Source organism: Pristiophorus japonicus, chromosome 1 (genome assembly GCF_044704955.1).
Source record: "Pristiophorus japonicus isolate sPriJap1 chromosome 1, sPriJap1.hap1, whole genome shotgun sequence".
Lineage (NCBI taxonomy): Eukaryota > Metazoa > Chordata > Chondrichthyes > Pristiophoridae > Pristiophorus > Pristiophorus japonicus.
This window is the reverse complement of record NC_091977.1, coordinates 396,348,355-396,375,835: the sequence shown is the minus strand read 5'-3', so window position 1 is coordinate 396,375,835 and position 27,481 is coordinate 396,348,355. Positions and strand designations below refer to the sequence as shown.

Below are 27,481 nucleotides of genomic sequence, written 5' to 3'. Positions count from 1 at the left end.
GATGGGCTGAAAATTTGTGGGAAATTGGACACTTTCGCCTCAGAAATGAAGGGAGGTAGTATCTGAGGTGCTAATGACCTCAGTGGGGTGCTGCAGGGGTGCTATTACCAGAGCTGCACCCAATTTCAGCCGACTTTCATTCAGCAATAATCAGCCTGCTGCTCATTCCAGTTCTTAAAGGGAATGTCGTTTCAGGTAGCACCGGGTCATTTTTTCATTGCTGAAGTTGACTGAGTGCTGCAATGAAGGTCTTCGATGGCTGCTCCAATATCTCTTAGAAGAACCACGTGTTTCAATGACCTGGCATTGGAGACATTGGTGGGGCAGTGGAGAGAAGGAGGGATGCTCTGTTCCCTACATCTGGAAGAAGGCCAATGCTACAGGTTTTAAGGCATTGTGGGCAGAGGTGGCAACAGAGGTGTTGGCCAGCACCGTGGTTGATAGAAGCCTAACAAAGTGCTGCAAGAATTTAAAGACCTCAGTCGGGTGGTCAAGGTGACTACGTTTGTACAACTCTTACATACCAGCCTCTGAGCCTCTATGTGTGCACACTCTGCAAACCAGCACTTAACTGCTGCGGCTCATTGGCCCGCAGATGATGGGTGCCATGGCCGGGGGAGACGTCGAGCCCACCGAGGCAACAATGGTATCATTAGCCCCTCTTCTCATCCCACTTCCCCGTTAAACCAGAAGGCCTCATCACTTTCCAGCTCCTCATACTGTCTGCCTTACTTTCTCCATTCCTGTCCCCCCTGCCCTCACCTTAGCGTGACTCTCATGCCATTCATGCTTTCAGATAACCATGCAGCAGATGAGCAGCCTGTGCCTGAGCCCCCCCTGCGCCCCAAACTGAGTCACGAGAGAGAAGAGGGGGATGAGGATTAGGAGGGAGAGGAGGAGGAGGAGCCAAGCACTGTCATTGTTTCCCTCACCCGCAGGCACCAGCTCAGATACTGGCACTACACGCTTCTTAGAGGTTAGCTTAGTACAGGGGTCTACACTGGCTGATGCACCGGGGCCGAGTGGGCTGCAGCATGGTCAAGGGGAAAGGGAACCGTGGGAGCCATCTACCCAGAGGGCGAGTTCGCATGTGAGTTCTGCTACACTGGACTCACATGAGGGCCTCGATGGGAAGGTGTTCACATAAAGGGTTCGGCCGTGCACTCCGACATGAAAGGTGCAATGGCAAGGGTGCCCGAGAGCCTGTCGGAAGTGGTAAGGAGCATGGAGGAGTTCACATTGTACACAGCTCTGAGCACACCATAGAGCCATCAATGCTCGTGTGCAGATGATGGTGGACTCCCAGAGAGACTGTGCAGATCTGGATCTCGTGACGCATGTCATGGGCGATGTGGCAGCTTCCATTGCGGCACAGGTGGAAGCAACACAATGTCTTGGTGCTGTAATGGAGTCAATGGTTGCTCGCCTGGAAGCTCAGTCTGCTCTCATGCAGTCTCAGCTGCATGCCATCGCCGCTGGGTCCACCACAGTCAATCGGGGACCTCACGGTGTCACAGCAGCTCAGCAATCTGTCCTGCAGCAGATTGGTAGGGATACTGAGGTGTTGCTCCAGGTGAGTGACAGTGGGTCAGTGGAGCAGGAACCTGCTGTCCTCTCTCAGGATGACAGCATTCCTGATCCCACCACTGCCACTCCATCATTGCACTTGTCGCTGCCTGTCACCCAGCCAGCCCAGACTGCCGCCGCCCAGCCTGAGGAGAAGCAGTCTACAGCCGGGCCTTCTAGGCCCAGAGCTGGTCCAGGGCATCCTGGAAGGCCATCTGTAGTCTCGGACCCTGACACACAGCAGCCCTCCACTAGCCATGCTGCAGCCACAGGGGACACACTGTTACAATAGGTCAATAAAAGAGGGGATATAAGGAAATGCACAAGGGTGATGAATAAATACACAGTTATACATTTTATTGTTGTTTGATAAATGTTGATTGGAATGTTTAATATTTGCTGTTGTCTCTCATTTCAGTCTTGGAGCTTTGGCATGGAAGGGCAAATTGATGTGGTGATGGGGATGTCCACAGGAACCGGGAAGTGGGTGGAAAATCACTGGAAATGAGCTCTGATGAGATGATTGCGGACCTCCCTTGCAGGATTGCGATGGAGTCGCTGCCTCCTCCGTCGCGGCTGTTGCTGCTCCTCCTCCTCTTCCTGAGGTGGTGTGGCTATGCCTGGTGGCAACGGCTCATAATGGCCAGGTTGGGACACCCGCTCAGGTGAATACTGCAGGACTGTTGCCAAGTGGTCAAGGCAGCGGAACCGTTGCTTCAGCACTCTGATGGTCTGCTCAATGACGTTACTGTAACGGCATGGCTCTCATTGTATGAGTGCAGGGCAGGAGTGGTGGGGTTATGGAGGGGAGTCATGAGCCAGGTGCATAGCAGATAGTCCTTGTCTTTGAGCAGCCAACCGTGAGCTTCATTTGGGGGCTGGAACAGAGCTGGCTCACTGGTCTGGCACAGGGTGAAGGCATTGTGGCTGCTGCTAGGACAGTGGGCATTGACGGTGAGTATTCTGCATGTGTGGGCGCACACCAACTGTACATTCAGTGAGTGGTAGCCTGTGCGGTTACGGAAGATCTCATTATTGTGATGCGGTGCCCTCAAAGCAACATGGGTGCAGTCAATGCCTCCCTGCACCATGGCCCACTATCCTGACAAAGCCACATGCACGCTCGTGCTGCTTCTCGCTGCTCGTGGGGAGATGTAGTCCCTCCTCCTTCTGTACAGAGCATCTGTGACTTCGCGGATGGGGCAATGGACAGCAAACTCCACAGATGCTGCCTGACCCAGAGTATTTCCAGCATTTTCTGTTTTTATTTCAGATTTCCAGCATCTGCAGTATTTTGCTTTTGTATTAATAAAATCGTATTCTGGTTACTATCCAGATTACTGATTTTTAATACATTTTGGTCTCATTAACCTCAGAACTCTCAACTTTTCGCGAAGCAAAAGATAAACTGATCCTTATCAGACCTCCCCCCACCAGTTTAGACATTCTGAAGATTGCCAGAAATCCCTGGCATCTTTCTCTAGTTAATGTACGGTCAGTACAAAACCAGGACTGCGAGCAGATTTCATGGACATATTGTCAATGTTAAGGGCGTGCAATGTGCACAGTGTTATGAAACAAGAGCGCGCTTTTAATGACACTTGGGTCGCACGCTACAGTTTCCAAGGTAGTTTTCCTTTATTCTTTCCTGATACCGCGGGCTGGTCACATGAAAGTTTTTGATGAATGTGTAAATGTATCAGTGCCTTTCCCACAGTTTATTCCATATGGCTCCTTTCCGCAGCATTTAGTGGGCGCGGACCCAGTGCCCTCTGCAGCCCTCCCCGCCTCGGCTGCCTCCTTGATTTACTGGATTCGCCCAGCTGACGGGAAACCTCCCCCCCCCACCACCCACCCCGCCTTCTTCAACATTCGGCTCAAACTCACCGAATCCCGAGGAAAGCACTCTTCATGTTCCCGGACTGATCCCCCTGAAGTGACGAGGGAAAACTTTTGTAAGTCGTGCTAACAACGGAGTGAGCTGCTGGCACCAGCTCACATAAACAGGTATCGCTGAAGTAAAATGACCGAAGAGGGAAAGTCGGAGGGTAAAGGAGAAATTAGCGGCAAGGATTTGGAGAAGCAGCTTCGTCTTCGAGTTTGTGTTTTGACTGAAATCCTGAAGACCGAGAAGGATTATGTGGAGACATTGGAGTTTCTCGTCTCCGTAAGTTCGCGAACATTTTGCATGTTTACTTTTTAAATGATCTCTTTTCTAACTTGAACACGTTTCGTGGACCTGTTGAAAGTTACAGCTGTATTCATGGATATTTTTGTCACATTAGTCTCAGTATCGCAAAGCTCTTCAACTGAGGCTACAGTGAAGTTTGATTCAAGCTGAATGATAGCGTTCTCTCAAATCCTACTATCAATTCGTTAATAAGCCATGTTTATGAATTTCGCTGGACGTCTGTTATAATCATATAATTGAATTCTTTAATATTGATTTGCGAATCGTTGGAAGAGTATAATCTGTCACGTTTTTAATTTTGCATACATATATTGGGTCCAACTATATGAGCGAAGACAGCATGTCTCCACCATTTGAGAGGAGAACCCCTCCCCCAGTAACAGGATTGCAGTAAAGGTTCTGGCGTGGGTCCCAGTCCAAACCCGTTGCCCATCATACAGCGATACCTGTAAACGTCAGGCTGTGCCCCACGACACATAATGGCATAAACTTCCTCCTTACTTTTTTGAGCGCCAATTTAGTGCTTGGCTTGGTCCGGATTTTCTTGCTGTGATAGTGAAGGTTTTGTGTTTACCGTTTCAATGGGCTCTCTCAGTTAGATTTCTGGTCGCTGTGGCCGGCGTCGTGCACAGCTTTCCCCATGTGGTTCAATGTCCTGATCGGCTTTATCACTCGGAGCAGCAGTCCTGCTGTTCCACATTGTGGGGAGAGCAACCCAGGCTGCAGAATAAACATACTTCAAGTGCCTTTTAAGAACCAGCGAAAATGCCAACAAGGTTTTATCAGTAGAAACGGTGCAGATGGTGAGAAAGTTTGCACAATGAGTAGCCCTGCGGGAAATGCTTGGAAAAGCCGATCTGGCTTTTCTGTGATTAGAGAGGAAATGACGCGAATCCCGGGAATTCGGTGCCTATTTATATAAACTTTATTTCCTGATTTAAGGGAGCCCCGAGGGACTGGGAAAGAGACCAAACAATAGGCTGCGAAATGGTTGGTATCCTGAAGGAAAAATACAAAACAAAATGAGATTTATTTTTTGAAAGCTGTTAACTGCCTTGTAAATTTCGGAGATAACATGGTCAGTTGTTGAGTTACATTATATAGTTTTAACTTAGCAATTTGGAGTGCCATGTGCTGTTAAGTTGGGGGAGAACCGATTTTCAACGACAATGTCTAATGAATCAGCAGGAAACAATCTGGTTATACAATTTAGGCATTCAATTTACATCATTAAAGTCGCAGTGTGATAAAATTAACATATAAATACTTGCAAACTGATACGTGTGTCGGCACTGCAAAGCCAGGCACTTGTAGATAGATCCTGCTACAAATAAACCTGGCAGCAGATTCATATCCTATTCAATGAGAAACAGGATTTGACTTGGGTCTGTCTTTCTGATTGTTTAGGCAAGATATAACTATTCAGTCAGATAACTAGATGTTTTAGAAACTTGCCAGATATATCTATATAATAAATGTAAAAAGTTACATTAGAACACAGTCCGTTTCCCATGATAAATTCCCAGGTCCATACTTATAACGGAAACTGCCAATGTAAAATTGTCCAGTGGTGGCGCGGTAGCACCTTATCTTTGTGTCTCTCGGCTCCCTGGTCTGCACTGCAGAGAAATATTCCACGCAACTTTACTTCTCTGCTTGCCAAATTAATGCATGTTTTTCTATTGAACTATACTATAAAATCAAAATATTATAGCAAAGTAAGCACAGAGTGTGTGAATTTAAAGTAGGGAGTGAATTACGTCTGCACACTCTGGCTCAATTAACCATCCCTCTCTAATCCTACTTCACCTGAACAAAGTCAAGCCTACCTTTATCTTGACTGATTGTGTGCAGTGCCATTGAAGATCAACGAGTGATGGCCCAGAATTTGCGGTCGGAGGCTTCCTGCGGGCGGATGCCTCCAACCACAAATATTTCTATGGAAGTATCTGGTGGTGGAGGTTAGGTCATTGAATATATAAGGTGGAGATAGGCAGATTTTTGAACTATAGGGGAGTTAAAGGTTATGGGGAGTGGGCAGGAAAGTGGAGTTGAGGCCAAGTACAGATCAGCCATGAGCTTAATGAATGGACAGGCGCGAGGGGCCAAATGGCCTACTCCTGCTCTTATTTCTTATGTTCTTATGGTCCCGGAGGTTTTGGCGACTGGTGGTCATGGGCCTCTACACGAAGGCTTTCATAGACACACACGTATGTCAGGGTTCATATGTTTCACTGGGATCACATGGGTCGGCCCAACCTATCAGAGTAGGGGGATCCCCATTCATACTTATGTGAGTTCCATATATATGTAACCACCAACAGGCTAAGTGAGTGGGCAAACATTTGGCAGACGGAATATAATGTTGGAAAGTGTGAAGTCATGCACTTTGGCAGAAAAAAATCAACTAGCAAGTTATTATTTAAATGGAGAAAGATTGCAAAGTGCCGCAGTACAGCAGGACCTGGGGGTACTTGTGCATGAAACACAAAAGGATAGTATGCAGGTACAGCATGTGATCAGGAAGGCCAATGGAATCTTGGCCTTTATTGTAAAGGGGATGGATTATAAAAGCAGGGAAGTCTTACTACAGCTTTTTAAGGTATTGGTGAGGCCACACCTGGAATACTGCGTGCAGTTTTGGTTTCCATATTTACGAAAGGATATACTTGCTTTGGAGGCAGTTCAAAGAAGGTTCATTAGGTTGATTCCGGGGATGAGGGGTTTGACTTATGAGGAAAGGTTGAATAGGTTGGGCTTCTACTCATTGGAATTCAGAAGAATGAGGTGATCGTATCGAAACGTATAAGATTATGAGGGGGCTTGACAAGGTGGATGCAGAGAGGATGTTTCCACTGATGGAGGAGACTAGAACTAGAGAGCATGATCTTAGAATAAGGGGCTGCCTATTTAAAACAGATGAGGAGAAATTTCTTCTCTCAGAGGGTTGTAAATCTGTGGAATTCACTGCCTCAGAGAGCTGAGAAAGCTGGGACATTGAATAAATTTAAGACAGAAATAGACAGTTTCTTAAACGATAAGGGGATAAGGGGTTATGGGGAGCGGGCGGGGAAGTGCTGTTAAGTCCATGACCAGATCAGCCATGATCTTATTGTACAGCGGAGCAGGCTCAAGGGGCCGTATGGCCTGCTTCTGTTCCTATTTCTTATGTTTTTATGTTCTTATAAGTATGAATGGGACTACCCCCCAAAACACAGAAACACTGAAAATAACTTTTAAAAAAACCACAGATTTCAAATTAATAAAAATTGAATTAATGAATTATTTAAAACAAAAATGTAATTTCATATTTTAAAGGGTCTATAAATAAACTTACCTTTATTACAATATTTTAAATGTATAAATTATTTTTTTTAAATGTAATTTTCTGTACTTTAAAAGTCTTACGCTGATAAAAGCAGACCTTACTCCTGCTTTTTTTCAATCATAAGAATTTGAAGGACATTTGCTGGGCAGAAGTCGGGCAAGCGCCTGCAGAGGTCCTTTAGTTTTGGATGCAGTGGATCTGTCAAGAGATTTCTTTACAGATCGCAAGTTCTGGGTTTAGGCGCACTCTGAGAGTACATCGTCATACCAACCACAAATTTTGCCCCAATGTGTCAGTGTGCACTTCCTGTCTACTAAACAGTTTACTTCCAATTGTCACATTATGTTATTGAGTCAACAAAGGCCTGGTAGTTGATGGTTCAGGTAAATACTCTGGAGTATAAGGATATGACAACATGGGAAAATAATGATAAAGACACATCAGTCTAGAGTGGTAAATTTTATGTATGAATGATAAGAGTCTTCAGAATCAAAGAAGAGATAATTTAAGAATGGAGGGAGGGAGAAAGCAGGTAATGACAGACCTGTAAGTTTAACATCAATTGTCATCAGAGATGGAGTGACTAAGCACTTGGACAAGTGTGATCAAAGAGAGTCAGCATGGATTTGTGAATGGTATATCATGCCTGGCTAATTGATGGTTGAACTCTTGAGGAGGTCACTAGCATGGTACCTATGGATGTTGTCTATATGGACTTCCAGAATGCATTTGTTAAAGTTCTGGACAAGAGATTAACAAAAATGAAAGTGCATGGAATTGGAAGTAACCTTGTAACATGAATTGGTAATTGGTTGGGAGGTAGGAGACATAGAACAGGGGTAGAGGGAATGGTTGCTGAATGGTGGGATGTGACAATTGATGTTCCACAGGGATCTGTACTGGGGCCTCAGTTTTTCACCATGTATATTAATGACTGGGATGAAGGAATACAGAGTTGTGTATATATAAGTTTGAAGATGATGCTAAGTTAGGAGGCACAGTAAGATATGTGAATGGGACAGTAAGTTACAAAGGGACATATACTAGGGGCATAGACTCTATAAAGGAATGTCAATAGATTTAGTGATCAAAACTATAGGAGATGGATTTAAATGTGGAGAGGTGTGAGGACATCCACTTTAGATCCAAGAAAGACAAATCAGAACATTTTCTTAATGGTGAGATACTGGGAGCTGTGGAGGAGAATGGCCATGTACACAAATTACTAAAAACTTGGGATACAAAAAGTGACCAAAAATGCTAATGGAATTGAAAGGTGATTGAAAAATAACATCCTCACTTTTGTATTCCAGTCATACAGAGCCTTAGTCAGACCCATCTGCAGTACTGCGTTCAGTTTTTGGCACTATCTCAGGAAAGATGTATTGACGTTGAAGGGGAACAGTGCCAATTCACTACAATGATACTAAGTTTTAAAGGGCTGGATTTTCAGCTTTGATGATTTCGGGGCGGTAATGGCATCGGGGTGGTAAAGTTTGTGCCCAGGAACAATTTGTGCCTCAGTAAGTAAAATTGGGCAGCTGGGCCCTGAGTCAGGGGGCACAGCGCTAAGGGAGGTGTTGTACACCTCTGTTGGGCGCTAGGATGAGAAAATCCCGAGCTAAAGAGCCGGGCCGGGAGCGCCCTGAGAGACGCCTAGGGAGAAAACAACCCCATAAAAACATTCCCAAAACATTGCCTATGCCATCACAACATAAATCGCAAAAAAAAAGAAAAAACGATCACATTTACTTTATGATTCTATTACTTACCTCTCTGCAGTCGGTATCGTTTTACTGTCTGATTTCCCAGGCGTCCACTGCGGGGCACGCTGCGGGGTGCACGAGTCAGGCTGAAGTCAACAATTGTGCCAGTGTTGCAACCAGCGGCATTGCATGGTGGTGCTGCTCTGTGCCGCTGTAAAACCGGACCCGAGGATCCCCGCTGGAGGCTGCCCGGCTGCCCAGAAGACCTCATTGCCGCCGCTCCGGGGTGAAAAATGGAGCACAGAAGACCCGAAAATACATAAACATGGTTTGTATTTCCTTGCATTTAGATGGTTAAGGGTTGATTGATTCAAGGTCTTTAAAATGATAAAGGGATTTAAAAGGGCAGATACAAACAAACTATTTACTCTGGTGAGGAATTCCAGAACAAGGCGACATCATAAAATTAGAGCTTGGATATTTAGTAGGAAATCAGGAAACACTTTTTTTTTTACACAATTGGTAGTGGAAATCTGGAAAACTCTCCCTCAAAAGGGCTGTGAATGCTGGGTCAATTGAAATTTTCAAGACAGGATCAATATGGTAGGTAAGGGTATTGAGAGATATGGATCAAAAGTGGGCAAATAGAGTTGAAGTGCAGCTCAGCCATGATCTGATTGAATGGCGGAACAGGCTCGAGGGGCTGAATTGCCTACTGCTGTTCCAATGTTCCTATACTTTTCTGGAGAGACAGTTCAGTAATAACCTATAGAGATGGACCTATTATGTATGGGTATATAAAAAGTGGAAATCCTGTAGATAGGGATAATCAATGTAAGGGAAAGGAAATTAATTGTGGGTATCTGCCATTGACTGCTAGGTCAGGAGGAGGGACTGGCCCACAACTTTACAGTCAAATAAATTAAGCATGTACAGAAACAGATGCAGTTGTTATGGGTGACTTCAAATTACAAGAGAGAGATTGGGGAAATCATAAAATTTGCAATGTTGAATCCCAGACACAATATTGGATTGTTAGATGGAACAATTGGTCAAGGAACTGACATGAGTAGCTGCACTATTGGACCTTATATTAAGTAACAATCGAGAGATGGTAAAGCAGCCCAGAGAGTCAGAGAATACTTTGGTGACAGTGACCACACTAAGATGAAGCTCAAGGTTGGTTTCTGATGCAAAAGCGAATGATGACAACCGAAATATTCAACTTTATAAGAGAAGATTTTGAGGGGATGAATTGTGAGCTAAGAAAACTGACCGGACAGCACTGTTAAAGTTAAAAAAGCATGACTGGAAAGTGGATTATGTTTAGAAATATTATACAGTGTAGAGAGCTGATAACTACCACTAGGGAAAAAGGATATAAAGGAAACGTCCAATGTAGGCAATCATAGAAGTAATGCAGAGATAGGGGCAAAAAAGCAGATTGATCTTGAAGTACTGTATAAAGCACATGTAGCACTTGCCCAAGATAAATAACATGGTAAAAGAGAAGAGCTAAAATCAAAAAAAGGTTAGGGTAGCAGCGAATATTTTTCTGTTGTATGGTCATAGTTAGTCTCCTTAACAGAATTTCTGGGGTAGGTGGAAATCAGACAAAGAAATAAAACATATCTTTCTTTGAGTTCATCATTTGAAATGTAAGACACTGGACCTAGATGGCTAGCAAAATCAGTCATGTTCTTGTGGTGAACCAATGGAAAGGACTGTCCAAGGAGGCGGTAGGGAATTAGTTAGATATTTGAAGGAGTAAATGATGGAGTGGTATTTTTTGAGACTGGCCAGATGGACTGTAGATCTATTACAGTCCTATATTTTCCCATCTTCTTGTATATTTTCCATAGAGAAATCCACTGTCTTTAGTCAGTTTTGATGTGTATGCCGCAAACACTAATGGAATGTAGCCCTTCGAAGGAAAGCTTTCCTGTAGATTCTGTGGAGACAGGCTGTCATCTTTGATGAGTGGCAATGCCTGTAAAATTTGAACCCAGTTCTCATGGTGGGGAATGTCCCACGTGCTGTCTTTGAAGGAAAGGGCTGATTGACAGTTCTGTACGCAGGCAGAGAAATATATTCAGGAGCTTCCTGCAAGTTCTGCAGTTCTTGTTCTATTGATGTAGAAGTGAACACTCGAAGGCTCTGTGGGAGTGGACTCAATCTAAGTTTTGTATTATGGATGCTGGTCTGAGTTCAATGTTATCAAGAGAGTTAGTGAATCATAGCATCTTTTATTATTTTGTGAACAGTGAAACTGGAAATTAAATGTTGTCATTTAATGAGATCTGCTGTGCGTTTAATTTATACTTTTAATAAATCTGATTCCTAAACCACACAGCATGATAGAGTGATTATTCTTCCACTATCTAAAGACTAGATTAACATGAGACAGATTGTGACATTTCCAGTAAGCAAGTTCCCCTCCAAGTCACATACCATCCTGACTTGGAAATATATCGCCATTTCTTCATCGTCACTGGGTAAAAATCCTAGAACTCCCTCCCTAACAGCACTATGGGAGTACCTTCACATCACCGACTGCAGAGGTTCCAAGAAGGCGGCTCACCACCACCACCTTCTCAAGGGCAATTAGAGATGGGAAATAAATGCTGGCCTTGCCAGCGACACCCATATCCCAGGAATGAATTAAACAAAAATTACAGTAACAGGAGTTATTTCTGTTTGACCTGGACAATGCCTCATTACCAGATATTGTGTGCATGAGGTGAGATTTTGGTTTATAGGGGGTGAAGGCTCACATATGGCATATTGCTTGGTGCTGAGCATAAGAAAAATATCTGGAGAGATTCTGAAAATAATAACATCTACTTTGCATGTGTCCTCCTGAAAACTCAAACTCCACCTTGCATTTCTCCAGCGTTGATCGTATGGCTGCACACAAATCTCTCATGGCACCAACCAGCCCCTTTGAACTTCCTCTAACTGATGGGGCAGCAGGAAGTAGGAGGCGAGGTTTGGATGGTCACAGTTTCAGGCACAGAGGAGGTCTGGTGAAAAATCATAAAGATATGCACTCTAGTTGCTTTGATGGTTCAGTGCTGATCACTGATTTGCACAGATGTCAGCTCGATTCATGGGATGACATAAAGCACTGAGAAAAAAAGGTGTCTGCAGCAGTTAAATATGGTGTTATGGAGCAACACGCTTGGCACAAAACAAGTAAAAGTACCAGATATAACATTACCTGCTATTACTTGGCAGGATCAAGATCACTTTAGTAACAAGTTCTGTAGTCCTATGTGATCCATTTTGTTAAAATAAAATTCACCTTCCCAATCTTTCCCATTTAATTGTTTACACCACCGTCTATTGGGGTGATGTCACTGGGATTCCATCCCTTCTAGCCCTCACTTCAGTGAGTACAACATCCACAGATACTTCAGAAAATGTGGGGCCTCTTCCTGCTGCTGAATCTCTGCCGCCGCCAAGGCTACTCCTTCTTCATTCATTCTTGCAATCTTTCACTTTCTGTGGTGTGAATTCACAAAATGCATGTGGCTCTTTAATCATCTGCAGTGTTTTAAATATAGTGGCACAATGTGAATTCCCCCCGTCCCAATGGTGATAAACCAAGGACCAGAAGTTTTACTGCTCTAAACCAATCCTGCATACATAATTAGAGCCACTTCAGGAAAAAGCAGCGAGTTAACGCTGGGCCAAGCTGGTAGGTGGACATCCGCCCTACCACTAACTTACCAATCGAATGAGAATCTAACCTACCGAAATAAAGAAGAAAGAAAGACTTACCTTTATATAGCGCCTTTCACGACCACCGGACGTCTCAAAGCACTTTACAGCCAATGAAGTACTTTTTGGAGTGTATTCATTGTTGTAATGTGGGAAATGTGGCAACCAATTTGCACACAGCAAGCTCCCACAAACAGCAATGTGACATGACCAGATAAACTGTTTTTGTTATGTTGATTGAGGAATAAATATTGGCTAGGACACCGGGGATAACTCCTCCGCTCTTCTTCAAAATAGTGCCATGGGATCTTTTTTGTCTACCTGAGAGAGCAGACGGGGCTTCGGTTTAATGTCTTATCTGAAAGACAGCACCTCCGACAGTGCAGCAGTCCCTTAGTCCTGCACTGGAGCGTCAGCCTAGATTCCTGCATAAAAACAAGAATGCACATTGGGAGTCAATAGGCATGCTTAAAGGAAGATTTAGGATTGTCTGTAAAGGATTGTATTATGAATTCTGCTGACCTCTTATACTCTCCACAACTTCGCGATTCAGAAAGACCAAGAAGTTGACATGCTAGTGGAGGAGGGAGAAGAAGATGGTAGATGGTTATCAGATATGGGAAGAGGAAGCAACAAAGCAACTGCAACACCAGCAAGAGAACTACAATTGAGACTTATTCAGGACACCATCGCTGAAGCCTAAACCACTGATGGTCAAAGCACCTTTCTCTTCATAGGAAAGCTCCATTTTAATCAACGGACTTTTAGATAAAGTCCCTCCATTCCTCCTTGTATGAAACAGTGACTGGAAAACATAGTCACTACTGTCTTCAGAAAAAATACATTCAAAATATAAATCATTATAATAACTCATCAAAAACTATCTTTAGAAGATATACAAATAATTTTCACTGTGCCAACCTCTGGTGACTTTGCAACTTTTCTTGACGCCTATTCTAACACTTTGTCTAAGTGCCACGTGGGGTTCAGCAGTCTGGGATATTGATGGCTGTTCAGAAGCACTAAGAGCCTCTTGGGATGGAGATGACCCTTGACTCGGAGCAGGTGAGTGCTGAGATGGACCCAGAACAGTTTGTGTACTTGAGACGGACATCCTCAGACTGGCTGCACTCTGTTTCTTCCACTTGTGAAGGCATCTGGGGGGGCTGTCCAGATAGCTATGTAGTGCTGCTTTCCTAAGGAAACGCAGCCTCATCAATATGCTCTCCAGCTATCCCACCTGAACTGGAAACATGATATTGGTGGGCCACAATCTGCAGGATAATAGACTTAATGGAAGCACTAATGGAGGACAAACTCGAGCAGCTCTGGGCCCAGAAGGCCTGGCTTGAGACTGCTCCACCTTAGTCTGGGCTGGCTGGCTGACAGGCAACAGCAAAGGCACTGGCACAGTGGCAAGGGTGGGAGCAGGAATGTAGTCATCCTGAGAGAGGTCAGCAGGTTCCTGTTCCATGGAGCCACTGCCATACTCCTGGGACGCGACTCAGTAATCCTGGTGATCTGCTGGAGAACATATTGCTGGACTGCTGTGATGACCCTGAAACCCCTTTGAACAGTGGTATTCAGAGCCATGATGGCAGCTGTCTGAGCTTCCAGTACAACACTCAGACCTAGGGCTTATGTTTGTGCTGCAATGGAAACTGTTTTTTCTGTGACATAGGTCATCATACCCTGCATCATGGTGGGTTCTATAGGTGTGCTGACAGAGGTGACCACCTGTTCCATTATGAAAGGATGGGCTCCAAGTTCTGCGTAAAGCCCTGTGCCAAGTTGGAGCTGGACTCCTCCGTGCTCCTTGAAATTGTGCACAGGCTTTCTGACAGGCTTCCCAATGCACCAAGCATTTAGGTGTGTACACTCAGTAGCCTTCTTCTGTAGCCTGGCCGGTCGAAGTCCTCGTCTGAATCATCTGCACAGAACTAGTGTGTGACCTCTCCCTCCGGTGAGCTGGCAGCTGCACTATCCCTTCCCCCCCTGCCCCCTCCCCGCCCTGGCTCCTGCACAGTTGTGCCTGGTGTCTCATCACGTGCCGATTCCTCCTCTATCCTAGCCTCTAAAATATGCACAGTGTCAGTCTCTGAGCTTATGGCTGTGAGTGTAAGATTGAGTGCCGGTATTCATCATCACTGTCTTCTTCCGCTTCCTTCTCTGACCAGGAGAGTTCCAGTTCTTGGGTATCTGAAATGAAAAAGAGACGCGAGTTGGGTTGTGGTGAGGGGAAAGAAGTGTAGCTTACACCATCTGCAGCTTGAGTCAGAAGAGATTCTGGGATGAGGGAGAAGTGGGAAGAGAAAAGGGGGATTATTATTGATTCCTCCAGCACTACCAATGGCCACGGCCTCTGTGATGCCCCTTGCCACACTGTCGGGGTTAAAATGTCCTCTTCTTTTCTGCTGCCTCCCGTTATGCACCACCGTTCCCTGAAAGAAAGAGGAAAGTGTGTCATTGAGTACCCTGCAATATGTTTGGGTGATGTGGTTGTTGTGGTTGAATAGCTGCCAGTGTTTGTGTGTGCTGTGAGTTGTGGGTGTGATTCTTGCAACATTGCTAATTGTGTGAGGGTGAAGTAAACCATATGAATTGAAGGGTTGAGTACTGATTGATAGAGATTGTTGGTAGGTGGGTGATGGGGGTGTAGTGAATTGAGCAGTGGATGAGGCTAGTGATGCAGTTGGTAGGATATGCCATTTGAAGATTCAATTCACCTTGACAAATCAGGTCACATTGTTAAACTGCGGTAGATAGGTAATGTCAGACATTTAAAGATCACATGGATGAACTACAACAATTGTACATCCCTGTCTGGCGTAAAAATAAAACGGGGAAGGTGGCTCAACCATGGCTAACAAGGGAAATTAGGGATAGTGTTAAATCCAAGGAAGAGGCATATAAATTGGCCAGAAAAAGCAGCAAACCTGAGGACTGGGAGAAATTTAGAATTCAGCAGAGGAGGACTAAGGGTTTAATTAGGAAGGGGAAAATAGAGTATGAGAGTAAGCTGGCAGGGAACATAAAAACTGACTGCAAAAGCTTTTATAGATAGGTGAAAAGAAAAGGATTAGTGAAAACTAATGTAGGTCCCTTGCAGTCAGAATCAGGTGAATTCATAATGGGGAACAAGGAAATGGTAGACCAATTGAACAAATACTTTGGTTCTGTCTTCACTAAGAAAGACATAAGTAATCTCCCGAAAATACTAGGGGACCGAAGGTCTAGCGAGAAGGAGGAACTGAGGGAAATCCTTATTAGTCAGGAAGTGGTGTTAGGGAAATTGATGGGATTGAAGCCCGATAGTTCCCCAGGGCCTGATAGTCTGCATCCCAGAGTATTAAGGAAGTGGCCCTAGAAATAGTAGATGCATTGGTGGTCATTTTCCAACATTCCATGGACTCTGGATCTGTTCCTATGGATTGGAGGGTAGCTAATGTAACCCTACTTTTTAAAAAAGGAGGGAGAGAGAAAACGGGGAATTATAGACCAGTTAGCCGGACATCGGTGGTGGGGTAAATGCTGGAATCAATTATTAAAGATGTAATAGCAGCGCATTTGGAAAGCAGTGACAGGATTGGTCCAAGTCAACATGGATTTATGAAAGGGAAATCATGCTCGACAAATCTTCTAGAATATTTTGAGGATGTAACTAGTAGAATGAATAAGGCAGAACCAGTGGATGTGGTGCATTTGGACTTTCAAAAGGCTTTTGTCAAGGTCCCACACAAGAGATTAGTGTGCAAAACAAAGGCACATGGGATTGGGGGTAATGTATTGATGTGGCTAGAGAACTGGTTGGCAGACAGGAAGCTAAGAGTGGGAATAAATGGGTCCTTTTCAGAATGGCAGGCAGTGACTAGTGGGGTACCGCAAGGTTCAGTGCAGGGACCCCAGCTATTTACAATATATATTAATGATTTAGACGAAGGAATTGAATGTAATATCTCCAAGTTTGCAGACGACACTAAGCTGGGTGGCAGTGTGAGCTGTGAGGAGAATGCTAAGAGGCTGCAGGGTGACTTGGATAGGTTAGGTGAGTGGGCAAATGCATGGCAGATACAGTATAATGTGGATAAGTGTGAGGTTATCCACTTTGGTGGCAAAAACAGGAAGGCAGATTATCATCTGAATGGTGACAGATTAGTAAAAGGGGAGGTGCAATGAGACCTGGGTGTCATGGTACATCAGTCATTGAAAGTAGGCATGCAGGTACATGAGACAGTTAAGAAAGCAAATGGCATTTTGGCCTTCATAGCGAGAGGATTTGAGTATAGGTCCAGGGAGGTCTTGTTGCAGTTGTACAGGGCCTTGGTGAGACCACACCTTGAGTATTGTGGGCAGTTTTGGTCTCCTAATCTGAGGAAGGACATTCTTGCTATTGAGGGAATGCAGCGAAGGTTCACCAGAACGATTCCCGGGATGGCAGGACTGACATATGAAGAAAGACTGGATCGACTAGCCTTATATTCACTGGAATTTTAGAAGAATGAGAGGGTATCTCATAGAAGCATATAAAATTCTGATGGGATTGGACAGGTTAGATGCAGGAAGAATGTTCCCAATGTTGGGGAAGTCCAGAACCAGAGATCACAGTCTAAGAATAAGGGGTAAGCCATATAGGACCAAGATGAGGAGAAACTTTTTCACCTTGAGAATTGTGAACCTATGGAATTCTCTACCACAGAAAGTTGTTGAGTCCAGTTCTTTGGATATATTCAAAAGGGCATTAGATGTAGCCCTTACGGCTAAAGGAATCAGGGAGTATGGAGAGAAGGCAGGAGTAGGGTACTGAAGTTGCATGATCAGCTGTGATCATATTGAATGGTGGTGCAGGCTCGAAGGCCCAAATGGCCTGCTCCTACACCTATTTTCTGTGTTTCTATGTTTATATTAACCTCTGCCACTACTTGCTCCCACTCCTTCCTGTCTCGAGGGCCTGCCGTCCTCTACGGATACAGGATGTCGTTCCTTCTCTCCACGTCTTCCACCAAGGCCTCCAGTGCAGTATCAAAAGTTTGGACCTTGGTGCATGCCCTCTTGCATGTTCAGCCATTCCTCAAAGTATCAGATTCAGTTTTCAAAATACTCCCACCACTTACTGTAGCCATAATGCACCTCTCCTTTCGGAGGTGCAGGCTGCTTTTAAGTAGCGCTAGCCACTCGCAATATCTGGCCTCATGCTAACACGTGCAAACAATAAAACTGTATGAGTAGCATTGACTGCATGCGGGAATCATACAAAATCAGCAGACAACATCAATTTTCACGTGTTGCCTGCAGCACAATGAACAGGCGCGGGTTAATCATGTACCGCAATTCTCATACCCATATTCAGTGGTTATCCAATTTAAACCCCTGCTTCTCTTGTCCTTGGTGGTTGAGGTCGCAGGAGAGGTGGGCGGTTTTCCTACATTAAAGGGGCTATTTAAATGCGAGTTGCTGTTATTCCTTTTGATAAGTATCCTTAGAAATGTTCAAATTCTTCCAAATTCTGTCCCGTAGGAATTGCTGTCAGTATAGAATTGTTCCCCTGTTGATTTAGAGGGACTGCACTCATATTCATATCTTTTTCGTTCCCACCAAATGAAGCTCCAGATGTCTTAGCTGTCAGAACACTGCTGATTTATTGTTGTGCTAATAAAAATTGGTAGATTTTAGAGCGACCCTAAAGAAGTCAGCAAAGTTCCTAAATTCCCAATGACACGATCAAAGGAAATTACAATATACTGTACAAGCACACTCTTAAAATGTACCCAGAAGAGGTAACTGGATGGTATGGTCTTCTGGCAAACCTTTCTGTCAGCTCTAATACCCGAGTTCAAGCCCAATCAGCCCTGATTGATGGAATTCTCTTCGCATTCAGCTATAACGGTACTATACGAGTTGTACCTAAGTTGTTTGTGGATGGGAGTTCACTGAAAAAAGATGGGTGGTGTGGAAAGTGGAAACATTTGCAAAGATGTGATAGAGGGCTCTTGTGTGTGGTTTGAGGTTGAGAAAATGGGTAAGTGTTTTGTTTCCCTGTTCAGATATTCTCCAACCTTAAAATATGAAACAACTTTTAGGAAATGATACATTAAAATTGAAACAGGAATGCATGAAACACTCTGGTCTTATAATCACATTATACATCTGTGATAGCAATGGGAGTATTTTGCTCTTGGATTGCTATGAGAGTAGCAATGAGACTACTATTATTTTATAACGGCACTCAGGTATTACCTTCATGTTGAGAGTGCATTCACAACACTATTGTATACTGCAGATGTCAGCTGTTGAGGTTTCAGAATGAAGACATTGAACAACCAAGGAAATGCTTCCTGATGCAGTTTAAAAATTCAATGTAAATCATCTCTCAAACATTAAACCGAGGCGCTATGGATAGTAAGAGTGAATTGTAATCTTACGCATTCAATTAGTTATGTTTTGAAGATTAGCTCACAGATTAGTGTATATTTCAAATTGCTGATTGTGATTTGTTCTTGGAATGTGAGCATGGCTGAATATATAGCCCATCCCTAGTTGCCCTGAGAAGGTGGTATTGGGCCTTCTACTTGAACCACTGCAGTCCTTGTGGTGAAAGTGCTCCCACAATGTTGCTAGGTGGAAAATTCCATCATTTTGAACCAGAAACGATGAAAGAATGGTGCTATATGTCCAAGTCGGACTGGGAGGGGAACGTGCAGTGGTTGGCATTCCCGTAATCTTTCTGCTCTTGTCCTGCTTGATGGTAAAGGTTGTGAGCATGGGCGGTGCTGTTAAGGAGCTAAGCTTGGTGAATGCTGCAATCCTGTATATAGTACAGAATATAGTCGCAGTGGGCTGGTGGTGGAGAAGGCGGATATTGAGTTCAATATCAGGAGTGCCACTCAAAATGACTGCTCTGTTTTAAATGGTGTTGTTGTGGCTGTACCCTTCCAGATGAGTGGTGAGTATTCCATCACATTCCTGACTTGAGCCTTATAAATGGTGGCGAGACCTTGATGGAACAGGAGGCGAGCTATTCCTTAGAGTACCCAACATCTGTCCTGCTCTTGTAGCCACGCTGTTGTTACGGTTGGTCCAGTTAAGCTTCTGGTGAATGGTGACCCCCAGTATGTTCATGATGGGTTATTGAACAAGGGTGGTGCCACTCGGGGTCAGGGGGAAAGTAGTTAATTACTCTATTGCATTGCAGAATGTCATTGGCTATTACAAGTAATTATACGGTGCAAAGGTTACTTGTCACTTATCAGCACAAGCTTGAAGGCTGGCATGGGCGACTTCATTTTCAGAGAAGTTGTGAAGAGAGCTGAACATGAGTCATTAGTAAACAGCCTCATTCCTAATATTCTGATGGAAGGAAGGAAGGTCATTGACTAAAGCAGCTGAAGAGATTTGGGTCAGGGATGCTGCAGATAAGTGTTGACAATTTTAAAACGGGGTTTTCCTGTTGAGAATGCTCAACTTGGGGGTTTTCAATGTATTTTGAAATGGAATGTTGCAAACCAATTGCTGCGTGCATCACCATGGGAAATCATATAAATATATGTTTTGAACCAACCGCTATAACTAACAGTTGGAATTTCTATTTAGTTTCACATTCTGGCTGTTTTTATCTTTGTCCAATAGGTTAGGTATTTGCAAAAATGTTTATTTTCAGTTTAAATATTTAAAAATAAAATGTCTTTCTTAATGGTGTTTGCATATTTATGTAAGCATCTGGTCATACCATGTTTCTGTCTCCTGTTTTTGATGAGCTATAGGCTCGTAAAATATTGTCTATGTCTAGTTAACTGTTTGAAGTTTCCCGTGACCAGTCCATTTATCTGTGGCATTTGAGCTCATTAATAGTTGGTACTTTAATGGGATTTTACCGCAAGCCAAGCTTTGTACAAAGCCTTTCGTCTGAACAATAAATATTTTCCACAATTGTTTGTTCGTTTTTTTTTCTGGAATTGTACACTAGTTTACATATTTTAATAACTAATCCACATTTGATTTATGCATCACTTTTAGGAGCAAACATCCATTGATGCAATGAGTATGTTGACATAGTCATATTCTAAACTTACACATTCTGGGAACAAAGTTTTTTCATTGTAATAGCAATGGAAGGGAAGAATTAAATGGGCTGGAAACTCAGGAACTACCTTGCCTTGTCTAGGATGCATTTTGGTTGGTTACGATTATGGTGGAGAGTGTATTCCTGTCCTGTCTTTCCTGTTATCTTGCTCCTCTAAAGGAAAGTTCAATGGTGGTGGTGTATAGACATGTTCATCAGTTATTTCTTCTGTCACTATCAATAGTATTATACTTCCATTGTGGACAGCTCCCGGTTGTGTTGTTACTTTTGAAATAGTTTAGAAATATTTTGTACTTCTACCTGTACGTTTTTTTTTTAAAACCATCGTGTAGTTTTTGTCTTTACCCCCAACCAGTAGCTCTGAAATCAACATTTTCAACTTAAACTTTATTAATCTGAAGTTAATTTGCTACTATCTTGTTTTGGCAGAACAGAAATAACAATCATTGGCCGAGAAATTAGGCCATGTAGCCCCATAATTGCAGGCAGAAAGAGTGCGCACACTTCTGGCCAGAAATGCACTGACCATTATGTTAGGACAGGACAAACAAGAGGTGTCCATTATCCACACCTGAAGCAGGCATTAGGCCCTGTGCATATGCAAATAAGGGGTCTAACGCCTGTTTGAGGTTCCCTCTCCAAGATTCGTTTGTCCTGAGGCAGCCAGTGCCATCGCGACTGTACTCAGAGCAACCAGCCCTAGACATCGCCTGCAACAAAGGTAAGTAATATACCTGAACATGAAGTCAGCCCCCCTGGCCTCCTCTCGAACCCTGATTGCTCTCCCACCCCCGACCCCGTGACTTCAGGCCCCCGACTGGAGCCACGACCCTGACCCCCGGCCCTGATCCCTGGCCCCATTAATTTGATTTAAGAGGGTTTTTTTTTAACCAGTCCTCGCTTGTTACCATGTCCTTAGATATTCTCTCAGGTACAGTGGTCACTCCCACAAGCGGTCTTAGCATTTTAAATTTAAGAGTGTGTCTGTACTGTACAATACCTGGGGACATAACAGCAGGACCCCCTTGTGATCAGAACTGGATCTGTGTCTTTTGCATGTTTCCCCATGTGCACCTCTCCAATATTTTTGAGAAAGTACTTGATAGAACAAGGCCAGATACAAATTGTTAAGCCGCTTAACTTCACAGACAACAAGTGAACATATAGAGCAGCAATTATGATTAGACTCACTTAATTCAATATCAATACAATTTGAATTTTGCATAATATAAATAATGAACATTCCACACATCCTTAAATCAGTGGACGATGTATAGAAGGCACCTCAAGTCGCTGGAGATAGATTACCAACAATGTCGCCGCAAGATCCTGCAAATCCCCTGGGAGGACAGGTGCACCAACATCAGTGTCCTCGACCAGGCTAACATCCCCAGTGTTGAAGCACTGACCACACTCGATCAGCTTTGCTGGGCAGGCCACATAGTACGGATGCCAGATACGAGACTCCCTAAACAAATGCTTTATGCGGAGCTCCTTCATGGTAAATGAGCCAAAGGAGGACAGCGGAAACGTTAGAGGGACACCCTCAAAGCCTCCCTGGTAAAGTGCGACATCACCACTGACACCTAGGAGACCCTGGCCGCAGACCGCCCGAGGTGGAGAAAGTCCATCCGGGAGGGCATTGAGCTCTTTGAGTCTCGGCGCAAAGAGCATGGAGAGGCCAAGCGCAGGCAGCGGAAGGAGCGTACGGCAAACCAGCCCCACCGACCCCTTCCCTTGACGAATGTCTGACCCACCTGTAACAGGGTCTGTGGCTCTCGTATCGGACTGTTCAGCCATCAAAGAACTCACTTTGGGAGTGAAAGCAAGTCCTCCTCGATTCCGAGGGACTGCCGATGATGATGATGAAATCAGTGAGTAATTTTGCTTGATTTAAACAAAATAACTTCTAACTACTTTCCCTTCTTATCTTAACCTTCTGAGTTTAGGCGAAGATATGATCTAGCAGCTTTTTGTTTAAAAATACGATATGTATGACCCTATCTGTTTCTATTTTTAGCTCCCTGTATTCACAAAAAAGAAAGTGGGTCTATGCCAGACAATCCCCACTAATCACCCGGGACCAGGGACTTCCCAATACAATGGGAATGAGATGTTTATTGATAACGGAGACATGCTAAAAAATGACTTATTGTCTCAGTCTTTGGGGAAACAACTACAATACCTAACCCATTAGCATTTTAACCACCTTTTTTCTTAATGCTTTTAAAAAACAAGTTTGATTACACTTTGCTTTAAAAATGCATCTTTAAATAAAACTATTTTCAATATGCTATATACGATTGAAAAATGATCAGAAATCTAAAAACATGACAGCTAGCCTGAAAGGAGATGAAGGCATAAGAGTTGGGGATTGTGGTGACGTTGGTGACAGTATCATTCCTGTGGTGGATATTTTCTGAAGGTATCTATAGACCCATTTAGTCTTTCGAAGAGCAATTCAGTTAGTCCCACTACCCCGCTCTTTCCCCATATCCCTTCAATTTGTTCTCCTTAAAGTTTTTATCCAACTCCCTTTTGAAGGCTACTGTTGAATCTGTATCTACCACTATCAGATGTGCATTCCAGATCCCAACAAATTGTTGCGTAAAGAAGTATTTTCTCATGTCGCCTCTGGTTCTTTTGCCAATATCTGTGATCTCTGGTTATTAACCCTTCATCCATTGGAAATAATTTCTCTTTATTTAGTCTATCTAAACCCTTCATAATTTTAAATACCTCTATCAGATCTCCTCATAGCCTTCTCTGCTCGAAGGAGAACCAGCTTCTCAAGTCTATCCATGTAACTGTACTCCCTCATCCCTGGAACCATTCCAGTAAATCTTCTGTTCCCTCTCCAAAGCCTTCATGTCCTTCCTAAAATGTGGTGCCCAGAATTGCACATAATACTCCAGCTATGGTCGAACTAGTGTTTTATATAAGTTTATATATGATCTTTATGGCTAATGGCAGAGCTCTGTAATTGGTTCCTTTCTGACTTGGAGCTTACAGAGGCAGTCCCCCTAGGTTATTGCTAGTAGATGTGCCAGGGTTTGCAGACATGGTTGGCTTGGTCGTCAGCTGATTTCCCCCTCATGGCAACTTTCACCTTCTATCATTTCAGCTGTTTAAGTACTGTGATTGGAGCACTTTAAAAGCAAACTCCTTCACTAATTTTAAATTGAGTTGCCAAAAATGCCTCTGAGCCTCTTAAAAGCTCCCTGCCACATAATGCATAACTTTAACGTCTATTGTGAATGGATTGAATTAACACTGGGCAGGACTTTCGATTGAAGGTTCAGAATCTTTACTTTTCCAAAAAGGTCCTTATTTGTATGCCGAGCACATATTTTATGAAGCTCTTGAGCATTCTGTGTGACAGCACCATACACCAGCATAAAGGATGGCTGGAAATTTGCATGGGAGAGGGTTTCAAGTGGAGATCGGGTGCGATTGTGGAATGAGAGATTTCCTTCCCGTTCTCTGCACACCCGATTCATGAACATTCTCACCAGTTGGAAATTTTAACCCTTGGTGATTTCAATACAGTCTTGGATGATTTTTCTGACTTTTTTTTCCTTCAAACTGTCTTCTGTATGTTTCCTGCTGTGTCTATTTCACAAGTTCTTTTTCTGATTTACCAAATTAGTGACTTTTAATGCTAGGCACAAAATTGAGAACACTCTTACCCGAGTTTCATGGTATTTGGTCCCCAATAAAAATCTCCCTCCCTTGCCACTAAGTCCATTCCATTCCCTGGCCACCGTCTCAGGCTGAACTTGACGATTCAGTGTCTTGGCACCCTGTTCAATCCTGAACAGCATTTAAACCTCACATCCTATTTATCGACAAAGAATGTTCCATCATCAGCACAGCCTGCCTTTGCCCCACCTCAACCCTTTCACCACTGGGGGGAGTAGTCTATAGGCCCCCTAACAGTAGCAATTCTGTTGGTCGGAGTATAAACCAGGAAATAGTGGGGGCTTGTAAAAAGGGAACAGCAATAATCATGGGTGATTTTAACCTCCACATTGATTGGACAAATCAAATTGGTCAGGGTATCCTTGAGGAAGAGTTCATAGAGTGCATAAGGGACGGGTTCCTTGAGCAGTATGTAACGGAACCAACCAGGGGGCAGGCTATCTTAGATCTGGTCCTGTGTAATGAGACAGGATTAATAAACAATCTCCTAGTAAAGAATCCCCTTGGAATGAGTGACCATAGCATGGTTGAATTTCAAATTCAGATGGAGGGTGAGAAAGTTGGATCTCAAACCAGCGTACTAAGCTTAAATAAAAGGAGACTACAAAGGTATGAGGGCATTGTTGGCTGAAGTGGACTGGGAAAATAGATTAAAGTGTAGGACGGTTGATGAACAGCGGCGTACATTTAAGGAGATATTTCACAACTCTCAAGAAAAATATATTGCAGTGAGGAGGAAAGGGTATAAATGAAAAGATAGCCATCCATGGGTAACTAAAGAAATAAAGGACAATTAAAAAGAAGGGCATACCAAGTGGCCAAAACTAGTGGGAGGACAGAAGACTGGGAAGCTTTTAAAAGCCAGCAAAGAATTACTAAAAAAATGATTAAGAAAGGGAAGATAGACTATGAAAGTAAACTTGCACAAAATATAAAAACAGATAGCAAGAGTTTCTATAGGTATATAAAAAGGAAAAGAATGGCTAAAGTAAATGGTGGTCCCTTAGAGGACAAGACTGGGAAATTAGTAATGGAGAACATGGAAATGGCAGAAATATTTTGTATCAGTCTTTACGGTAGAGGACACTAACAATGGGCCCAATTTTCCCCAACCCCTTTTTTCGGCGCACTTACCTTAAATGCGGCGACTTTGCGCGCTGGAAACGGCGCCCCATCCTGCCCGCTCTGCCTACTCTCCAGTGTCCCAGTGTGGCATAGCTTGTGAAATGGGGGGCGGAGCAACAGGCCAGCGCAGAAAGCACTGCCGGCAGCTGCGCGCATGCGCAGTGAAGTCTGCACGCAAGCTCCTGCCCTCCCAGCGTGTTCTGCAGGCTGTGAGCAGGACCCAATGCTCGTAGCCCCTATCCCCGGCCGAAGAGATGCCCGGATCTTCGCCGCACCCTATCCCCGGCCGAGCGGCCTCCCGCACCGGCCGGCCAGTCCGCTGAATTCCCTGGCCAAGGTAGGACTTCAGTTTTATTTATTGATGGTTGTGCTTGAGAGTTTTGATTGGTGGGGTGGGGGGGGGGGGCGGTGGGGTAGGAGGAGAGTTTTTTTTACGGGAGGTAGAAAGAGTGTTTTGATGGGGGGGCGGGGGGGAAACTTAAAAAAAAACTTAATTCTGGCATAAAGGTAGGACTTCTATTTTTTATTTGTTGCTGATTGATTGCTTATTACAAAGCACTAAACAAACCACAAAAAGTAAGTCTTGGTGCAGGTCCTCAGCTTCCTTGTACTTTTTATTTGTTGTTGAATGCTTATTTTTGTGCTCCGTTTAGTGCTTTGTAAGTGTTGGTGCTTTAAATGTACTAACCTTAACTGCCCGCAATGTTTTTCAGAGCTGGCCACATACGCTGCCCTAAGTCGATTTGGAGTAAGTTTTAGGTGGCCTAAGTGGCATAAATGGCCAAAACTGGCATAAGTGTCTGGGAACGCCCCCTTTTGAAAAAAAAACTGAACTAAAAAAAATCGTACCTAACTGACTTACTCTGGAGCAAATTTTTTGGGGAAAATGGCATTTTTTAAACATACGCCAGAAAAAACAACTTACTCCAAAAAGATTGATGCAAGTCATGGCCAAAATTGGGCCCAGTATCCCAACAGTGGATAGTCAAGGGGCTTTCAGGGGGAGGAACTTAACACAATCACTAAGAAGATGGTACTCAGTAAGATAATGGGTCTAAAGGTGGATAAATCCCCTGGACCTGATGGCTTGCATCCTAGGGTCTTAAGAGAAGTAACGGCAGGGATAGTGGATGCATTGGTTGTAAATTACCAAAATTCATTGTATTCTGAGTCGGTCCTATCAGATTGGAAAACTGAAAATGTAACGCCCCTATTTAACAAAGGAGACAGACAAAAAGCAGCAAACTATAGACCAGTTAGCCTAATATCTGTGGTTGGGAAAATGTTGGAATCCATTATTAAAGAAGCAGTCGCAGGACATTTGGAAAAACATAATTCAGTCAGGCAGAGTCAGCATGGATTTATGAAGGGGAAGTCATGTTTGACAAATTTGCTGGAATTCTTTGATGATGTAACGGACAGGGTGGATAAAGGGGAACCAGTGGATGTGGTGTATTTGGACTTCCAGAAGGCATTTGACAAGGTGCCACATAAAAGGTTACTGCACAAGATAAAAGTTCACGGGGTTGGAGGTAATATATATTAGCATGGATAGAGGATTGGCTAACTAACAGAGAACAGAGACTCGGGATAAATGGTTCATTCTCGGGTTGGCAATCAGTAACTAGTGGGGTACCACAGGGATCAGTGCTGGGACCCCAACTATTTACAATCTATATTAAGGAGCTGAGTGTAACGTAGCCAAGTTTGCTGACGATACAAAGATGGGAGGAAAAGCAATGTGTGAGGAGGACACAAAAAATCTGCAAAAGGACATAGACAGGCTGAGTGAGTGGGCAAAAATTTGGCAGATGGAGTATAATGTTGGAAAGTGTAAGGTTATGCACTTTGGCAGAAAGATTCAAAGAGCAAGTTATTATTTAAATGGAGAAAAATTACAAAGTGCTGCAATACAGCGAGACCTGAGGGTACTTGTGCATGAAACACAAAAGGTTAGTATGCAGGTATAGCAAGTGATCAGAAAGACCAATGGAATCTTGTCCTTTATTGCAAAGGGGATGGAGTATAAAAGCAGGGAAATCTTGCTACAGTTATACAGGGTA

General features: G+C 43.8%; 1 protein-coding gene across 1 annotated transcript in view; it reads left to right on the top strand.

The window, feature by feature from the left end:
• Positions 1-3,416: 3,416 nt before the first annotated feature.
• The window catches only part of prex2 (phosphatidylinositol-3,4,5-trisphosphate-dependent Rac exchange factor 2), a 910,511-nt gene continuing 886,446 nt past the window's right edge, over positions 3,417-27,481 (top strand). The window contains exon 1 of the mRNA XM_070891336.1: positions 3,417-3,733. Within this exon, the coding sequence (XP_070747437.1) occupies positions 3,590-3,733 (144 nt within the window). The 5' untranslated portion in view covers positions 3,417-3,589. The remainder of the gene's footprint in view (positions 3,734-27,481) is intronic.